The 20,966-nt window shown below is 35.4% G+C and overlaps 1 protein-coding gene across 4 annotated transcripts in view; it reads right to left on the bottom strand.

The window, feature by feature from the left end:
* Window positions 1-275: 275 nt before the first annotated feature.
* LOC140516604 (E3 ubiquitin-protein ligase Mdm2-like) overlaps window positions 276-20,966 on the bottom strand; it is a 29,313-nt gene continuing 8,622 nt past the window's right edge. For 2 of the 4 annotated variants that reach the window (XM_072627609.1, XM_072627611.1), the window contains exons 5-10: window positions 18,940-19,007; window positions 18,726-18,819; window positions 16,828-16,988; window positions 6,337-6,480; window positions 5,812-5,889; window positions 276-1,439 (exon numbers count right to left, since the gene is read on the bottom strand). In XM_072627609.1, the coding sequence (XP_072483710.1) occupies window positions 873-1,439; window positions 5,812-5,889; window positions 6,337-6,480; window positions 16,828-16,988; window positions 18,726-18,819; window positions 18,940-19,007 (1,112 nt within the window). In that variant the 3' untranslated portion in view covers window positions 276-872. The remainder of the gene's footprint in view (window positions 1,440-5,811; window positions 5,890-6,336; window positions 6,481-16,827; window positions 16,989-18,725; window positions 18,820-18,939; window positions 19,008-20,966) is intronic. The other 2 variants (XM_072627608.1, XM_072627610.1) reach the window with 1 other exon arrangement.

The raw sequence follows: 20,966 nt of genomic DNA, 5'->3' as shown, positions 1-20,966 counted from the left end.
TGAATGTTGTAAACTACAAATAAATTTTAAAAATTTATAAAAGAACTATGATGGGCTCTAAAAAACATAAAGCCACCCTTTCTTTTGTATTTGTCTGTGCAATATAAAAAGATCTCTAAATAACAAATGAAAACTATCAGGTTTTTCCTAGGAGATTTTCCCTAAGATTCTTGGAAGTAAGGACAGATAAAACTTCAAAGAATCAGAAACCTGAACTTATTTGCAACTCAAAAACAATCATTTTCATGAATCATCATCACATTTCACCAACAGTATGCAACTTAAATAATATTTATTAAATTTACTATTTACACAATTTTTTCAAAAAATTTCACACTCCCAAACTAGATAAGGAAATTACTTAACAAAAAGAAAGTCAATCTTCAAAATAACTAGTGATTCTTAACAGATGCAAACAGTAAAGGATCTATAGATTCAATATAACCCAGTATGAGTGTTTATGACTTACTCTCAAATGATCTGACTTGGCACATAAGTTTTGGGAACCAACTAAAGCACAAAGAGGTTAAATGATTCATCCGGGGTCAAACGAGCTGTAAGTGTCCCATGCAGTATCTGACCCGCACTCTATCCACTATACCTGGCTGCCTCTATAAATAATACAAATGAAAACTAATAAAAATGCAAAAATGGAAAAAATAGTAATTAAAATGTTTTTTCCCAAAGGAAGAGAATAAAAAAATTCTTCCAAAAAGTAAATTGCATGAGATTTAACTAATATGGATTAGAAGTCATCCCAGAAAAAAATGTACAAAAATAAAATTTTAAATAAAGTTCACAAGTCGTGTGAACATTCTTTAAGAGTTTCATACACAAGGTTCATACATGGTTCCATTTTTAGTACATCACATTTAGAGAAAATAAGTTAACACAATCATCTGAATTGGCTGCCTACACACTGGACAAGGCTTATTTCTCTTTTTCAGCTTCTTAGCACATGTAAAACATGCCATAAGATGTCCTGTCCTTCCATGAACAATGCATCCATTTTTAGGTCGGCTCTGACAGATGACACAGGGCTCTACTGTACTAGGGGGAAGAATGGATTCCACACTTGCTTCTTTGTCTTGCACTTCTTCCCTCTCAAATTCTCCAGCATCTTCCTGACTACTACAGATGATACTTTTAGATGTCGATGGCTGAGAATAATCCTCACTTTCTTGGGAGTCTGACATCTGTACTATTTTTTCATCACTTTCCTCAACACATGAATCTTGAGAGTCATTCATTTTATTTTTCTTACAATCTGGAACATCAAAGCCCTCTTCCTCCCCTTGCGTGGGGCGTTCTAGTCTGCCTTTATCTGACACGTCACCTTTCCCCTCAGAAAGCCAATTCTCTCGCAAAGCCCAGCATCTATGGCAACGTGGTGGAAGTGGAGGGTTCATTTTATCACAGGAAGTACACTTCCAATAGTCCTGCAATGAAAAAAGAAGTAGAACTAGTTTCAATAGTTCTTAAATAACCAGAAATAACAATGCTAGTCATGCCAATTTATTCAGCTTGTTTGTTAAAAATCAGGTTTTGCAATAAAAAGATTTGGTAGCTTATTTTGTAAAACATTTCAAATTCTACCCCATCTTTAACTCTTAGCAACTTCTCCTGAAACCTGAAATTGTGGGTAAGTGGTCTTTTCACCTTTTGGAGATTCTGACGTGAGGCATTCTATTTCTCTTAGTTGTAGACCTTTTTTTAATAGGAATCCATCCTTATCCGTATCTGTCAGGAACCATCTGCTACCATGTCTATTTTGATTGGGTAGTATTCAGAAGAATCTGTTTTAACTATTGCCCCCCCCTCCCCCTTTTTGTAAAATAGAGAGTAATGCAATTTATAGGAAACTAGCCAACTTACATTTGTAGCCAGTTCCCACCTTACAAATGATTTTTGTTATTTTACAAATCAGGTTTTTTTGAAAGTGAAAATGAATGTCTTCATAGAAATATTGCTAGAAACAGAAGTTAGGTTCCCAGGCCAAACTCAGAAAAGTCTACTTTATAATACAGCCTAATTAATAATACTAGATATTGAGAACACTGAACAATGGAGAGGTGGAAAAGGCTGAGAGGATGGCTGGAATTATGAATGAAAATCATCTAATGGATCCCCCTCTAGTTCTCTTGCCCTGTGGAGAAGGTTAACCCTAGATGAAACCTGTCTTTGACATCTTCATTACCATTGTACTTTCTCTCATTTCTCCCTCTATGTATCCTAATGTGATTCCCCCTTAGCATTTCCTTATATTATCCTCAACTCATATGTGCCCGCCAATGTTCTTCATGTCCCCAAATTACCTATAATCCTTTCACTCTAAACAAAATTCTTATTTCAAATATCAAGCTGTGTTAGGAAGAAAACCTAAATTAAAAGAAATTAATTCTGAGCCTCAGCAAACCTCCCAGGAGTGATAGCTCCATTTTTTTTCAAAAGGCTTGCAAATTCAAACGAATCCCTGGTAGTCATTTCAGGGACAAAGTGAAATGAAAATATTTAGTAAGCATACGTTTGGAAGAGAAAATATTTTGGAATGGGTACAGAGGTTACTAAACAGTCTGTTATCTTTAAGTTTGTCAACTGCTTAGCTCTAGAGAGCTAAACTAGAGAAAGAAGCCATAGTAATTCAGCAGTCTCTCTTCTTAACACTAAGCCTAACTTTTACTTGTTTCTTATGCCTCGAAGATCTATGATTTCACTCATGTGAGCATATTCTCACTGTATTGACGTACATATGCTGCACCTTAGCACAGGGTTTCCGACTTATCACTTCTGGTGATAAACTTCTCTGATCTTCAGAGATCTTGGGTTGATCTTGAGAGAACAGACTAATAGTGCTTCACTTGGCCTAGACTTCTCACCTTGGTAGGAATTTACTAAATTTGCTAAAAAGTCTGAGTCTCACTGGAATAACTTGAAAATTCAGGATTACCTGAATTATATAACAAGACATTAAGCTAGGATTTTAGTGAAGGTCCCTCACTACCATCTTATGAGAAACAATACAGAAAACAAGTTTCAGTAAAAGGCTTTGTCTGCAGGTTTGGTGTTTGTTGAGATGGGGTCAAAGAGAGAAGCAAGAGAGAAACAAAAAGCAACCTTCCCTCCTGACTCTTTTGTTTCTGCTAATAATACCAAACTCTCAAAGGAGTGGAACCACCTCTGACTCCCCCCATTTCCTTCTACCCCCAAATTCAGTCATTATAGTCTCCTCATACTTCCTCTGAAACACAACATCCAAAAATTCTTCCCATTCTTATTGCCATTCAGGATCTTTATTATCTAGAGTAATGAAATGATTTAAACGAGCTTTCCACCAATCCATCCTGCACATTAGAGCCAGTGTTTCTCATGTCATTTCCCTATTCAAAAGCATCCAATGGTTTTCACTACCTACAACATAAAAGTCCAGACTCCTCAGCCCACCATTCCAAGGCCTCCACAACAGACAATATTTAATAAGTGAAGTATTAACAGTGAACACAGCATTGTGCAAGATCCTGAGGAAGGTATGAAGTTTAGAGAAAACATAGCCCTCACAGAGCTATTCTAGAAGAGGCATAAGACATACATACTACTAGAATGCAAAAAAGTACATAAAACACTTGTGTATTAAGGAAAGATTTCATAACCAAGTGCTATGTAAAATTTGAGGGGAGAAAGTCATTGAGGGGAAATTAGAAAAATCTTTATGAATGATGAGCATTCTAAACTGAATTGGAAAGGATAGGTAGAAAGTCAAAAGTGAGGAGGAAGGGAAGGGAAGAGAATAAGCATTTATACAGCACCTACAATACGCCAGGGGCTGTGCTAAGCACTTTACAAATATTATCTCACTTGATCTTCACAACAACTCTGCAAGGTAGGTGCTATTTGTTATCCCTATTTTAGAGTAGGGGAAGACTGAGGCAAGCAAAGATTAGGTGATTTACCCAGGGACACAAACCTAATAAGTGTTTGAGAATGGATTTGAACTCAGTTCCTCCTGACTCTAGTAAACCCTCTATTCACTGAGTCTCTTAGCTAGATAGACATGCTAGGTAGAGAAAATGGCTTGAACAAAGGCAATGAGGTACAAGACACATTCAAGAGATACCAAATAATCCAGTTTAGCTGGAGCATTGAGTCCATGAAGGGAAACAGTATGAGGTACAGGTAGAAAAGTAGGGTGATCAGTATATAGATTCATATTCAGCACTTTTTGTGATGGTAAAGCAGAGTGTCCATCAAACGGACAATGACTAAATTGCAGTACATGAATGTAATAGTATAGTGTTACACAATAAGAAATAGTAACTATGAGAATAACTTAGGAACAACTGCATAAAATGATACAAACAGATAAGTAGAACCATACATACAACTACAACAATGTAAATTAAAAGAAAAAAAAAAACCTGAACCCTGAGTCACTAACAAACCAATAAGGCTCAGTCTGAAGAGAAGCTGGAGATAAGGGCAGAATGATGCAAACAATGTCAAATGCAGTTATAACTGATGGGTGAAAGCAAAATTCTTGACCAGTCAGGCTTAAGGACCAGAGCAGAGGCATCAAACACAGAGTTCACTGATGCACCACAACGCTTCCAAGCACTCCCTGGAACCAGAATAAAATGTGCCTGGGAAATGTTACAAAATAAATAAATACAATAAAACAGAGGTAACATAAGTCAATAAGTAGCCCACAGGGATCTTGATGTAAAAATCGGTGGCCCCTATATTTAGTCTGACACCAATGGACTTTAAAGCACATCATCTCACAAAACCAAGCATGCCCAGTGTCTACAATGCTATCTTATAATATTAAAATGGAAGTCATAAAAGAATGTTAGGAAATAGTTTTCACTAAGTTCTTTTAAAATCATAACGGTATATGTTACTGTTTCTGTTAGGATGAGATAAAACTATTGCTAGATCTACTATGTGACTATGTACTTCAAAATTTTTATATACAGTATGTTATATGAAACAGCTTACTCAACTTGACTTCAACTATATCAACATTATGAAGTCATTTTAATTTTCTAGTTTTTGTCTTCCAACATTACAATGAAATTTAAAGTTTTCTTTTCAAGTCACACAGTATTATGGTGTTCTTACAGTTCTCAAATACCTTTGATCTCAATGATTTGGACATTCCCTCTAACAGAAATGCACATCACAACTCATCCAGGCCTTGCACCACATCCTTCCCTAAGTTCACCATGGGGGGACAATCTTCCTTAGAAGTTGTTTGGCACAAGGATACTGAGTGCTGTGTCATCCCCCTGCCATCCTCTGTCCTCAAAATGTAGCACCCAGGCCACCTTTTTTAACCTTTTTTCTTATTCTACATACAAAGAGAGTATTTGAAGTCAGGTAAACACAGATATCCCCATGGTGTATACCTGATTTTATAATCTTTTCTCTTCTTTAGCATATGAAAATACACTTTACTACTAATCTATTCTTAGAAGGAAAGAATAACTAGCAATATTAACCAAATAAGAAGCTAAAACAATAGTTTAACAAAATCTTCCTCAACATCAGTTAATTAATGAACAGGAAATCCTAAGTGTGTGGCATAAATGTGAGCATTTAACAAAAAAATATTAATCACATTCCAATAAACAACATATATGTAGCAACAGATGACTGCCTTAAGTCATTAATGTATATTGTAATGTTAAAAATAAAGTAAATTCCACAAATTTTTTTACTTCTTACAAAGTGGATATACTTTTCTAACCCTACTCTAAATTCACATCTCACTGTCATTTGCTTTTGTATCGCAGGAAATCAGAATTTTATACTTACAGCTAAGGATATTTCAGGATCTTCATCAAACGAGTCAGTGTCACTATCCTCTGCCTGATATAAGGTTACCTGGGATATCTAAAACAAGGCCCAACAACTCCATTAATACAAACCTATTACTTCATTTTATCTAAACAAGTTCCCTAGATTTACTAGAAGTGGAGTTTCGAAAATGAAGAGCTGACCCACAAGCAAACAGAAGCACAGCACTGGAGCTGAGCAGAGCCCAGACAGGCTCCGCAACTTGCCAAGGGCAAGTAACTTCACCTTTCTAAACTTCTATCTACAAAATGAGAATGATACTGCTTGTGTTAGCTACCTCTCAGAATTACAAGGTAAACAGACTTTTCTTTCATGCGTGAAGGGTGATGAAGACAAAGATAAAGAAATTTCTGGAATTTTAAATGAACCAATACATTCAAAAATTGGGATTAACATTTCAATTTGCTGTACAGAATGCACTAAAAACAAGGAAAACACTTCACTTATTTCTTAAGCAGGTATGTTAAAAAAAAAAAAACCCACCTCATCATCTTCATCTGTGAGTTCTTGTCCTTCTTCATTGTGGCTATAATCTTCTGAATCAATAGACTCAACTTCAAACTCAACACTGAATTGGTCTGAAACTGAATCATCTGAATTTTCACTTAATACACCAGTATCAATATCCTAAACAAAAGAAAAGGAATTTTAACTCAAGCAAAAAAAAACGATCCACAATTTCCTAACTGCTCTCCCTTACTTGTCCAATCCCGCCCCCACCTTAAAATCCAATCAGCACATCAAACTAATTCTTCCAAAAACACTTTGTCATTTCCTTACACAAAATTGGACAAAACCTAGACTCCTTATCCTGACATTCCAGGCCTTCAAAAACGCTAATATTTAAAGCTCTTCTTACACTTGATAACCTCAAAATGAACCATCCTCTCCAGGCAGACTGTCCCTACCTCCAAGCCTTTGCTTTAACCTTTCCTCCTATTTGAAATGTTTCCTTCTTCTCCTCCCCAACCACATCCCACTCCTCCACAGTCCTTGAGGGTCAGCTCAAGTTCCATATTCCTGGAAAACCTTCCCAATCACACATCTGAAAATTATTTGTCTCCTTTGAATTACTGAATTACAGATGTACTATCTAATTTTCCCAAAAGATTATGTATTTGAGGACAAAGACTGTCCTCTATACTTTCTTAAGGCCTCCCCCACAGAACTAGCACATGACTTGTGCACACTTGGGTCTTTAATCTGTTGACTTAGAAACATAAACTTTATACAGCTTAATAAACAGGATTACAGGTTGAATTTGGAGAGGTAAAAGAATGGTCCAATTCACATAATTCTAGCACTTACCAGAGGGCTTGCCCAGAAAATACAAATAACTGGCTATGTAAAATAGTCTAAATTTGAGACTATTTATAAAAAATCCTGCTAAAGGTTCTCAATTTTGAGACAACTGCCTTTCCCAGCTATCTCTGAACATTTCAGAAATCAGGAGAAACTAATGTTCATCAGTATTATGTGCCTTATACAAGGTACAGCTTAAAGATGAGTTTTTGGACTCTGAGCCAAAGAGCTATTAAATTTGTTAACCAAGGCAGGTGTGACAAAGACCCTTACTGTGGAATGAGATCTAGTCACATAGCTGAGTGTAAAGAATTGGAAGTCAGAAAAACTGAGTTTGAATCTTAGGTCAGTCATTAACAACCGAGTGACTGTAGGCCAATCACTTAACTGCTTAGGTTTCAGTCTCCTCATCTGGATTATGAGGTCTACTAAAATATTTCTAAGGTCCCTTCTTGCTTCTCAATTCTATCAACTATGAAAAATGCAAGTAACATCTTCTTGAAGAAATCAATGGAAACTATATGACACTCATTAACCACCACAGCTTCCACGGATTTTGAATCTTTGCACAGAAAATGCAAGGATCACACTTAAAGAAAATACTTTAATGAGATGATCAGCCAGTCCCTAGCGGATGCTGCCATATCCCAGAGAAGGCAGAGGTGGAATGGGTAATTGTTTTCAGTATACCACTTCTTTAATCAATCATCCAGATGTGGCCGGAGACACGCTAGAAGCTTGATTATAATTACATGGCCATATGCTATTAGAAGTCCACATTCTTCATTTGTAACACAGTCTGATTATGGCACCAGCAGCTATACAATTCAATAATATAGCACTGGCACTTATGAAAATAGTACCAAGTTTGTACAGCTCCAGTCCTAAGTGCAGCAGGTGAGGACAGCCAGTTCAGTAGCCAGCATGACTGATGTCACATTTCCCTAGCTTGGGGGAGAATTCCAACCAATGAATTTACCAACCCTCCCTCAAAGAAAGCCTTTCCTTCTTTTCTCTTCTCCCCTCCCCTGCCCTTTTGAATCACTATGATTTGTCTGTTATACAGATGAGTTAGAATTCACTTCTAATTTTTCCCTGACAAAAATGATTCCAGCCAGGTTACAAATTTTGAGTGTGTAGCCATATAAAGAGAGTTTGAGGAAATAATCTTTTTAAACTTCTTGCATATTGAGAGAATTTTAGCCCTTAGTTAAGAGAATAAAATATTTTAGGCAATTTAATCCTAGCCCCTTTTCTACACTACAAATTTTGGAAGTAGAAATGAAGGTTTAAATGCATAACAAGGAAAGAATGCTGCTATGCTCTAATCTGATTATTTTACTGGAGGGCAAAGGTGAAGATGGGCAGCAAAACATTTGCTATTATTTCCTAAGTTCTTTAAGAAAAGGCAGGAATTAAGAAATTTTAAAGAAGTGCCTCTCAGGAGACTGGCCTGCATATTGGACTTACAGCTGATCGCATGTGAAAGGAAAAAAGGAGTAGCCAAACTCAAGGTAGGATGAGTTTGCTGATTCTCCCCAGCTAACATCCACCTTAATAGATCAGCCTAATTAGATACCTACCTTACCAAGGAATGGAAGAAAAACATTTAAATAATACATAAATGTGTTAAGCTAGAAACTGGATTACTGTACTTCAATTATTGCCAGAATCGTAAGGTGATTCTTAGATGTCAATTTAAAACCATATATTATTTTCTACGCTATCTGAAATGCTGTATCTCAGCTACAAGGTGGGTGCTACATATGTCAATCATACTAAAAGGAATCAACAGTTTCCAAATGTCTCATATATACAAAAATATTGACAACAGTGCTTTTAGTTAGTAACAAAGAACCAGAAGGAAAGAACATCCTTATATCTTTTTATTCAGAGATTTTAAAAAGATAACAATGGTTCACTGAAGAACTCTGTGTATACCTTTTTAATCTCTGCAGTTTTATAACTGAGCTGAGTATTATTTCTCAAATATTCTTTTGAAACTCAGCTTTTAGAATTTATAAAGCATTTTAAAAGGGAAAGATTCAAAACGACATGCATTCAATTCACTATCTATTTGCAAGCTGGTAGGCATTTCCTATTCCTAATGAAGTATGCTGCCTATGTGACTTTCTTTGGCATAAGACATAAAGGGCAGACTCTCAATCTGGCAAGAAAAAAATTATGCTTTATGTCTAACGCCCAACAAATTGACATCAGTGGGAGAAACTGAAAACATCCACTTTGACATTCTAACTATTAAGTATGAATAGAATACATAAAAGAGGTCACAACTACATGGATGAGCAGCTTATCAATAAAAAAGCTGGCTGTGTTTGGTTTCATTGTATACTCAAATTATTTCAAAAGATTCTCAAAATCAACATAAGCAAATATACCACCATGAAGATAACTAGCTCATGTCGCAATATCTACTACAGAGAGTAGTAGAGAAATTCTACTTAAGAACTTGACAACGTTCTTCAAGATAAATCAATATATACTTTGAAATTCAACAACTTCAATACACAAGTGAACACGGGTAGAAAGTGAAAACTACACTGGCAAATATGGCTTATGATCAAAAAACTTAAAAGCCAAAGTGAAAGTAGACTCCTAAAAATTCTCATACAAATCTTAAGTACAGTCGTTTAGAAGAGCTGGAAAGGCACTAAACAGGGCAAGAAACATTAAAAATTTAAATTTGCCATTTTTCAACAGACAGGAAACAAATCACATCAAATCAGCTGTCTGTGGAATCAGCTGACCAGATAGAGCAGAGGCTGAAGTAAGCATCCAAAAAGGATAAAGGTATAGACACTGCATACAATTACAGTAGCTCCTACAAATCCAGAACATATACAGTAGACTTAAGAAATTGGATATCACCATTTCTAGCCCAATCTCTCATCTCAATTCTGGTCTTTCCTTAATTATATTTTATTAGCATTTAGGTAAAAGGGATAAAATTGCCCTTATTTCATTTTAATCCGATTCCAACCTTAACACACAACAATCGCACTCAACAAACAGGCTGTCTTTAAGTTCTATTAGTTTTCTAAAAATTCCAGTTCCCTCTTCCTCCCCTTTGAGATCAGTATTAAGAGTGCTTACCCTTTCTCCTCTCTTCCTATTCTTTGTTGTTTGTTCTCCATTTTCTTCACCTTTGATGCTTATACTCAATTTCTCTTCTTCCCTCCTCCCTTCTCCCTCACCCCTAAAACGATCTCCCTAGAGTGATTACATTGAGTTAAACTGTAAAACTCACTTTGGTTTTCATACCTTGACAATGATCTGCCTTCTTGTTGCAAAGCTGCCTTAAGACTGGCTCTCTCCTCCACAAATCCTTGAAATCCCCGTAGACTCAAAATGACCACCTTTTTTGTCTTCAAAAAGATTCTATTAGAAACTTAGCACAAATGGAAAACTAAACTGGATTTGGGATGAAATTTTATAGCTTTAATTTTTTAGAACTAAACTATTTCAGATTCTGTCCTTTTTCTTGTTTTGCTAGAAATGTTATATAATTCAAACTGATGTTTTCTGGTATGAGATGCTTTTCTCAGTGACTTGCAAAATCATCTCTTTATCAGGGCAGTCGTGAAGTCTAACAATGATGTATCTAGGCAAGATTACTTTAGGATTAACTGTTCCGTTAACTTATAATCTGTCCCTCATTTTCAATATATTCTCAGATTTCCCTATATAGTTTCCCAGAATGTCATCTTGGTTTCTTCAGCTTCCAGAAACTGAGAATTCTGATATTCTTTTGCCTTGTTCTGGCTTCCAGATACAATTTATCCAACTGTTCTAAATCTTTGTCCAGTTGTGAAATTTTTTGACCATGTTTCCCTTTCTTGGTTTCTTCAATTTTGTCCTCCAGGGAAATAATTCTATTTTAAACATGTTACCTTTTTCTTCAGATACTTCTAAGCTGTTGTTTCAGAAATCTCAGGAAAGTTCTCATTCAGTTTCTTTTCATTTTATTTCAGCTCCTCCATGGCATTTTTCTTAAATTCATTTCTTCCTTAAATTCCTTTACTACATCCACTGTTCCAATATCCATTGTGTCCTAAAAAGATTAATGCTTCTGTTTTGTATTTTATACATTCTATTTGTCTGATGTTTATGTCTCTACTCTTATATTCATTTTGATTGTATCAGAACCTTTTCTCATGTTTATTAAGCCTTGAATTTTTTCCCCCAAAATTTTTCTCTTGAAAAATGATAGTGTTTTTCACTCTTTCAGGCATTTATTGACACAATTTTTGGCTCATTTGGGATACTGAGAAGGTTCTCCATGGATCTTTTACTCCTCCATCTTCACAGAAGTTCATTAATCACATTTCTTAAAATTTCAACTCCTGTACAACAGTCATCACAACAAAAAAGTGGGGAAAAAAAGCCCATAAAGTATTTCAACCAGCAAATACTACCTCATTGGCAGGTATATACTACCTCAAATGGCAGCCAAGGGCAATACAAGTTGAATACAAACTCAAACTACAGAAAAATGTTGGAAAACTACAAGCAGTATTACCTCAAAACAATGAAAAGTTGTTAAGAAAACAATCCAACAAAGATGTTGTAAGATCCAGATTAAGCCAGTTCATCCTGAATGAATTTGCAGATAAAACCAGATGGAATCAAACACAAGTAAAATAGCAGAATTGTGAGGATTTTTTATGGTAGTATATCATTCCCATGAAAAAGATAGAAATCATCATATTCAATTCAGGCTTTGTGAAGAAGTGACAACTGTACTTAAACCACAAGTTGGGAGCCATCAGAAATGGCCAATTAGACACAGAAAAAATCCATGCTACAGGAAACAATTCCTGAAGCACTCAAGGATCAATTAGCAGATAATCAAAAGAGGTGAAGATTCCTAAAGACTGAAAAAGTTACGGATTTTGCTCTTACCCCGCTCCCAAAAAACAAAAAGCAAAAATGGGTAGGGGAGAAAGGAAAGGAGGGAATTGAGAAAACAGCAGCAACTAGCACCCCATTTATTCAAATGGTCACAACAGTCCATGCTCACATCAACAGTAACCTCAACAAAAACCATTTAAGCGTTATTTTCTTAGACAATTTTCTACAAAAGACCACAACTTTACAGTCAACTCTATTGACTCAAAGATACAGAGAACACAATACACCACTATTTATTTTTCACTGATTTTCTTCTTTGGAGAATGGGTCTCCTCAACCAGTCCAAGATGGAGAACATACAGCAGCCACTAAACAAGCCTGATCCAAAACCGACTGTTATGGAAGCTTCACTCTGCTCCGTCTACGACCTGCGCCACTTTGCTCCTCCTTAGGCAGCCTGGTGGTCTTCCACTCCCAAAGGCTGACCACACTGGTGCTGCACTTAGCACATACCATTAGCTTCAGCCATACTGCAGCTCAGCACTCCCGAAATCAAGGGGATCCATCAACCTACCCCAGTAGCAAGGATGATAGATGTGCATCATCATGCCTGGCTATTATTCAGTGATTTAAAAGAATATGACTCAAAAAACAAAACAAAACAAAGGAGACTTGAAGTCTCCTCAGAAGTGCATCTGGGAGGCACATATCAAAATCACGTAAGACTCACAGCAAACAAGACATCATGAAAAATATACTTTACATCAAGTCTGAATGAAGGATTCCTTATCAATTACAAGCCTATCCAAATGCTTCTAATCAGATGACTGTACTTTTTGCATCATCCCCTGTAACACTACACAAAACTTCAAATAAACTCACACAAATGTGAGGCTGGTCTAAAAATCCACAATTGGAAAAAAATAGTGGATTAAAATATTGCCTAGATAACGCCCGACGGCCAATCAAATAAGTTTGCCAATGTTTGTAGGATAGGCGTACCAGATGGAGAATGAGCTTGGGCATGAATTGGGTAGGGATGAGACTGGGATGGGTTACATTTGGAAATCAACAGCATGTATTCATTAGTTCTAAATTACCTGATGATGCAAAAGCCTGTTTTAACACCAATCAATCACAGATACCAAATGGTTCTCAATCATAAAACAATGATCAGGCATAAGAAGGGAAGTTATCAATGGGAAAATTCATTGTATTCAATAGTTCATAAAAACGAGATGTCTGTAAGATGCTTTGCAAAACTTAAAACACCATGTAAATGCTAGCTGCTATTATCATCATAATCACAAATTATCTAAAGAGCTGTTACCCAATAGTTAAGCAGTCAATATCAAGTTTTCAAAAGAATTACAAACTGTGAACAAGCATACAAAAACATGTTCCAAATCACTATTAATAACAGAAATGCAAAGAAAACAATTCTGCAGTTTCATCTCATACTCAGCAAATCATCATAACAAAAGATGAAAATAGTCAATGCTGGAGGATCTATGAGGAAGACAGCACTGCTGATGGACCTGCAAACTGGTCCAACCATTCTGGAAAACAATGTGGAATAAAATGTAGGAGAAAAATTCTCCTAAATTGTTCATAATCTCTGATTCAGAGATCCCAATGCTTAAGAGTATAGTCCTGGGGGGTGGAGAGGGAGACAAACAGCTCTCACATACACAAAAACAATCATAGCAACACTTTTTGTGGTTTCAAAAACTGGACCCATTTAGCTGAGGAAACAGTTGAACAAACTGTGGTGCATGAACATATAATATATTATTGTAGCATAAAAATCAATAAATATGAGAAATTTAGAGAAAAAACACTAGATAATGAAGAAATGCAGAGTATGAAATAAGTAGAAACAGGAAAATAATAAATTGCTGTGGTCCAGTTGTGTCCTATTCTTCTTCCTGACTCCATTTGGGGTTTTCTTGGCAAAGATACTGAAGTGGTTTGCCATTTTCTTCTCTAGCTCATTTTACAGTTGAGGAAGAAACTGAGGCAAGTAGGGTTAAAATGACTTGCCCAGGGTCACACAGCTAGTAAGTGTCTGGGGTCAGATTTGAACTCAGGAAGACGAATCTTCCTAACTCCAGGCCTGGCACCCTACCCACTGTGCCACCTAGCTGCCCAAAAAGCAATATATATAAAAATGATAAACAACGTAAATTGAAACTACACTAAAATAAAGCCAAACACAAAAAATTTAATGATCAGTATGGGCTCCTCCCCTTCCCAAGGAGAAAATAAATATATTTCTCTTCTTTCTCTGAGAAGATAAGGAACTGTGGGTTTGGAATGATGTAGACTACTGTCAAAAAGTTGCTGACAGTAGTTTTATTTACCCATTTTTCTTTGTTACAAGGCAGGGCTCATTGTATATATGTTGGGAGGGAAGAGGAGCTATAAACTGAAATGGTGGCAATGTAAAAACATAAAAAATCCATAAAAGTCATTATTCAAAACAATTCAGCTGTACTTCAAGGCAAGGTTTATTTGGTTTATCCCTTTACTAGTGAAAATGGATTCTTCCCTCAGTTGCCATCCCCCTTCTCCAAACAGCCCCCATGTCTCTTTCCCCCAATAATGTTTTCACAATACCTAGATTAAATCCCTATTTGCCCTAAAAATCAGCCCCCCCCTTCTCTCAGTTCTGACCCAGGAAGGCTGCCCTACTCCTCCTGTCTTTATTCTCTCCAACCCCTAAATCTAGGAGTAAAAAGGACCTTTGACAGGCTCAGCATACACCAATAATCTACAACCCTTTCCTTTTTCTCACAAGGCCTGCCCCTTGAAGCGAGGGTAGAATTTTGGGATCCAAGTCGGAATGGGTAAATTTTGAGCCCAGCTTCTAATAGTTCAATGAAGGTAGCCTGAGTTTGAATGGAGCAATGAGGGTTCCAAATTCCAACAGACTGATCAAGGCTCTGAGTTCCAATAGACCAGCTGAAGAACAGAAAAATAAGTCATAAAAACTTCCTACTATCAGTGAAAGGAAAAGTATCCAAGGAGAGGTAGCATGGAACTTCTTAACCTTTTTGTATCATGCCCTCCAAACCCTGGCAGTCTAGTGAAACCCATGGACCCCTTCTCAAAAGAATGTTTTTAAGTAATTAAGGAAAATGCTAAATTTCATTTGGAAATTAGTGAAAATAAATATGTAATTCTTCCCCCATCTAAGCTCATGGACAACCTGAAATTTATCCATGAATACCAGCTTAAGAATCAGTAGTAGACAGAGTTGGTCTCAGAACTCAGTGTCCCAAGCAATTCCATATGATTTTAAGTTATAGAACAGTTGCTAATCTGTATTAATAGAGGAAGCCTCCTCACCTGGGACTTTACATCAATAAGATCACAGGGTAAGACTACAAAAAAGAAAAAAAAGACCCAAGTGTCCTGGCACAAGGAGATGATAATTACACTATACTATGACAGACATGTCAGACTATATTGGAACTACTATATCTAGCTCGGGGTATGACATTTTTTGAAGAAATGGTGAAAAGTTAATATTCAACCAGGAGTAGAACTGTAACAGGAGGAGTACTCTAAATCATTGTATTTTTCATTAAAGGAAATAGGAATGTTTAGCCTAGAAAAGATAACATTTTATAGGGGATATGATAATCTTCAAACACATGAAGCATTGTTATGTGAATGCAAGATCATAATTGTTTTGCTTGACCCCCTAAGACAAATTGATAAAAAATTACAGAGAGGTCATTTCAGTACAAACTAAGGGAAAAAAAATCTCCTAAAAATGAGAATATTTAAAAGTAAAATGGGCCAACGTAAAAACTAATGGATTTTCTGTCAGAGGAAATCTTCACTTAGGCTAAATGATCAATGATTAGGCATACTGGAAATAGGATTCATGATTTGGAAAGGAGTTAGATTAGAGGATCTCTAAATTATTTTTTAACTCTCAGCCTATGGTCCCCTGATAAATAGTATAAAAGACTGTGTCAAGGATATTTATTATAGTTACATAGTGAGACAGCCAGGAAAAGTTAAAATAACACAGCTAATTTCAAAGATAAAAGACACTGGCCTTCAGCTAGATGGATAAATCGGATAAAGTGGAAACCAAAGCCATGATTTATATCTCCCACCATGCTCAACACACAGTAGGTACTTAATGAAATGTGATAGATTTCAATAAAAACCAAGACTGATACTGTCCTACCATACATAATGTCACATCCGTATTTCCTTCCTTCCAGTTAAATCTGCCCTTTTTTACTTCCAAACCTACCACGTCACCTATGTGGTAGGTGTTGAAAATAATGGACAATGACATACTTGCTGGTGGCTGAAACGTATAGGCATTGCCTTAAATTATGATTAAGCTTTCCAAGAAAATACGCAAATTCTAGTAACTGAAAAAACTAGGAAATATACCAGTTATGGTGCTCAGACTCATAGGAAGAGCTACAAATATCTAGGTTAATGAAATTTGGGGGGTTCTGCCCTGGCTTTTTTAACTTTTACAATCACTAAAGTAGAATTGCTACAAGTTTCTAAAACCATATAAGCTTGATTCTCTTAAGTATCTTTCATCACATTTAATATTAATTTTATCATCAAATCTCTAACTCTCCATCCCCAAGACTGCATCTAAGTGGATGTTATTACACAGTCGCTCCCCTTAAAGGGAAAATCTTATCACAAATTCAGAAGCCCATACTCCTGTCCTTTGAAAAAGAGTTTCTTTCAAACCCCCTTTACCTACATTTCTGCTGACAAGATAGCTAATCTATCTGAACAAGTGATGATTACCAGACTTGAAGGGATTTCTGTTGAGTCACTGCAACCGCTTCGTTCACAGCATATCTCACTTATGACACACAGGGCACAGCTTTCATCAAATGTAAGGGAAATACTATCTGACTTATGTCGTTTTCTGTGTCTTTCACCAGGCAACTCTTCCGAATTTTCTTCTTTTGGTGAAAAAAAGAAAAAACTGTTAATTTATACAATTATAATAATTCTAGAAAGTGTTCTGTGTACCTTTACATTGACAATTTTTTCACCAAAAAGTTAAAATTATAGGCATATGGACTAAAAGGTAACAGTAACATACAAACACGTCTGAAAAGAAACATCTACCAAAACACCTCCAAATGAGTCTTATAAAAGTTCATCACACATATCATTTTTGCAGACTTGTATCTCCACAAGTAATGATTTATAAAATTCACTAAAGAGATTTTCTTCTTTCAACTCCTCTGTATGTTGATAAATATTGTATTCTAGAATATGAACTTTTATCACTGGCATCTCAAAAAATAAAAAAAAATTATTGCTAAGGTGGCTTTAATCATTTCAACTTCTTCAGAATCCTATTTCTTCAGCAGGATATATCAATATAAGTGAGAGCTACTTTTAAACAAAAGATTACCTCCATGATTTAAAACAGGCCAAGATAGTTGCCAATGACTGCAATGACTTGTGCGCACAAGACAAACCATTGAGATGTAAAAAATGTTAAAGTTACTAACATTTATTTATACCTTAAAAAAGCAAAATTAAGCTTTATTAACATTTAATAAACAACTTAGTACCAATATCCTCACTCAGATGGGTCACATATCACGATATGTGTGGTGTTCTAAGGGAACAGTGAGAGATATACCACACAGAAGGGTTGAGATTAGTGCCCTCATTCACTGATTTGCTTTCCCCATTATTACAACAAATTGCAGTTTGTTTTCCTGGCTGAGTGGATTTACAGTATTATCTAGGTTTATCTACGCTAACCTTTGCAAAATAGACAAGTGATTTAAAAAGATTTCTGCAAAGAAACTATGGATTGAGGATAACATTAATAATGCGGGAGCACAAATGAACATGAATATGGCAGGGATGTCATTTCTCTTACTCCTTCATCAGCCAAATTACAAAATAAAAATGACAGTACAATGAACTGTAATTAAATAAGACAGAAAATCAATCAAAATCCTTTGAAATTATTCGTAATCTTTAAAAGATGGACCTCAATCCATTATCATTCATGTTTTACCTTGAATTATCAAGATTTTCAAAGATAATAAAGCACATATTCAACTGCTCTCACTCTAAGTATTGCAATTTTATGTACCATTAATAAAAAAAGTTTAACTATTGTCCTTTACCTGTCATACTTTAACTTCTATTTTTGTGTTTTTATAACGTATGTAACATATCAGTGCAATAGTTTCATGTAGCAATTTATATGACAGTGTACTACGCTGAGGGTATATACTCAAATGTTTTTACAGAAGTACAATAACAGAAGTACAAAATCAATAAAGCATAAGTGTTGTATAAGCATATTTGTGATTCAACACATTTCTAATTTTCTCCTTTTACATTTTCTATTCAAAGATATCTTCATTTTTCATTTTCTCAAATGAAAAGTTACCTGTCACTGGGAAAAACTATACTTAAGATGTACTGCAGTAAAAATAAAACATTTTAATGAGAAAAAAATGAGAAAGAATTTAAAGAAAATAATTAGCCAGCCTTAAATAAATGAGCCCATATCATATATCAACAGAGAATGAAAAGAAAGAACAGAGATCCATCCACTTAACAAAGGAAAAAAAATCCTTCAAGCAACCACCATCAATACAAAAGTTAATTTCAAGGGAGAAATGAAACAAAATTTTGAATCTAAGTTAAATATCACCATGTACCTGCTTCACTATGTGTTCTCCTTCTGGATGAGGTAGTTGGTCTAGTATTCAGATTTGGTGATGGTTTCTCTTCCTGCCATTCCTGAATAGACTCCTAAGTATTCAACACAGATGCAAAATAAATACTAAGCTTAAGAATACCAGTCAGCTAGAAGTCAAACAATTTCCGGGGCAAATGAATTACTGTAGTAGAAAATGAAAGGTTAAAGCTCACCTTTTGATCACTTCCGATTTCAAGCTGACAGCTGGCTTCATTTGTTGATGTATCTGGACTAGCAAATTCTTAGGAAAAAATATATAAATTAGGTGTTTAGAAAAGACATTGAATTGGGAAATGCAAAACATGAACCTCTTACAAAGTTGAAATTCTTGTCAAATATGCTCCTAAGAGCTGGCACAAATATATTTCTTTAAAATAGCATTTTTTCCCCGGAAAATTTAGAAATGAAAAATTCGATTAAGATTTTGAGTTAAATTTCAGAGGTTGTATGACCATGGAAAAGTTATTTAACCTCTCTAAACTTGTTTCTTCTACTAAATGGGGATAATAGGATGTAAAGTACCTACCTCACAATGTTGAAAGATTAAATGAGATAATATGAGACACATTTTAAGGGTCAGTCATTATTATTATTAACACAAACATGAAGTGAAACAGCCCACTATGTTCGCATAAATTTACATGTTTTTCTTTGAGAAAACAAGAATATTTAAGAACTCAGAAAATAATATCTGAAGACAACAATCTCTATAGCTCCCTACAAAGGCTTTAAAAATTATTAGAGAAATAAAAACAAGAGAAAAATCATTCCAAATACTAAGGTTTTTAATGCATTAACATATTAAATGTATTTTCGTTTGACAGATGAAAAGTTCTAAAATTTATATTACACAGTGTAATAATTATTTTTGAATTCCTGTATTAGGAGACAGTACCACAAATCTCTATTCTGAGTAACTTTCTTTCAGATAATTGAAACGTGAGGACAGATGGATGGCTACTTTATCTACATACAGGCAATACTGGACCTCTCAGCCATGACAGTAATCAGAGGATATGGGGAGAAAGCTCAGGCTGCAAAGAAGAAAAGTTTGGGAAGATGGAAAGCAGTAGAAGCTCTGGTAAAAGGAGATAGGGGCTGCTGGAGATCCAGGTTGCTTCACAGAAAGAACTTGGAGGTAACAGTCAGGTTCTGACTTACAATAAACCAAAGAGAAGATATAACTGTAAACATTTAGGAAATCACTGATTAAGACTCATATAAATTCAAAATGAATTTAGTAGCTCAAATTTTAATTTTAAAGTAAATTTTCTGATATTTTAGAAACAAGATTAGGCCCAAGCATATGTAACCATCAAGTTTGTTTTGAGTGACAATTTTACTGAAGTTTTTCAAAGCTATTTAAGTAAAAAGACTGTGTTATAAGGAAGGAATGAGGTTAACAGATAAAGTAGTATGGTACAGTGAGAAGAGGGCCAGGTTTCAAGTCAGAGGACTTTGGTACAAATACTGATTGTGCTATTGTGACCCTAAGTAACTTATTGCATTTCCTTGGGCCTGAGTTTCCTGTAAAATGAAAGGCATCTACCATGCCTTTGTGGTCCCTTCTGGTTCTAAGTATACAATCCCATGATCACAGCTTCAGTGAGCTTTTGGTGATAGCTTGTATCCTAGTAGAAGAAAGTAGTCTTCTTACTTCCTCTATTTCTAAGCCCTATGGAACTGCATAAATAATCTAGGCCTAGACCTAAAAACTAGTCTGCTTTTAAGAATCTGAAACTGAAAGGAACTCCCTATTTTTTTTTTAAACTTGAATTCTTTTTTATTAGATTTGCATGAAAGTAGGCAAATACAGTGTGACTAGCCTTTTAGATTGCACTCCCATCTTCAGCCAGCATTTCATTCCCATTTATTTAAGATATTGTAAAGAAATCTGAAGGCAACTGTCAGATTTCATATTCTTAATCTTGTGTTCATACCCTGAACATAAATAGGAGAATTTGGAGTCAGAACTTAGAAAGGAATATGAGTTTAGTTTGGAGCATATTGAGTTTGAGATGTCAAAAGAACATTTAAATGGAAACATTAATATACAATTTTGTCCTTCAGGTAAAATTGTTACTATTACCTCCTCTCTACTCTATAAGGAGGTTGGATACACTGTAGATTAAAGACAGACACTGAGAAGGCTGGAGATAAACTATTCAGTGGTCTCTTACAGCATAATAACTATTTTCAC

Source organism: Notamacropus eugenii, chromosome Y (genome assembly GCF_028372415.1).
Source record: "Notamacropus eugenii isolate mMacEug1 chromosome Y, mMacEug1.pri_v2, whole genome shotgun sequence".
Classification (NCBI taxonomy): Eukaryota; Metazoa; Chordata; class Mammalia; order Diprotodontia; family Macropodidae; genus Notamacropus; species Notamacropus eugenii.
This window is presented reverse-complemented; position numbering and strand designations above follow the sequence as displayed.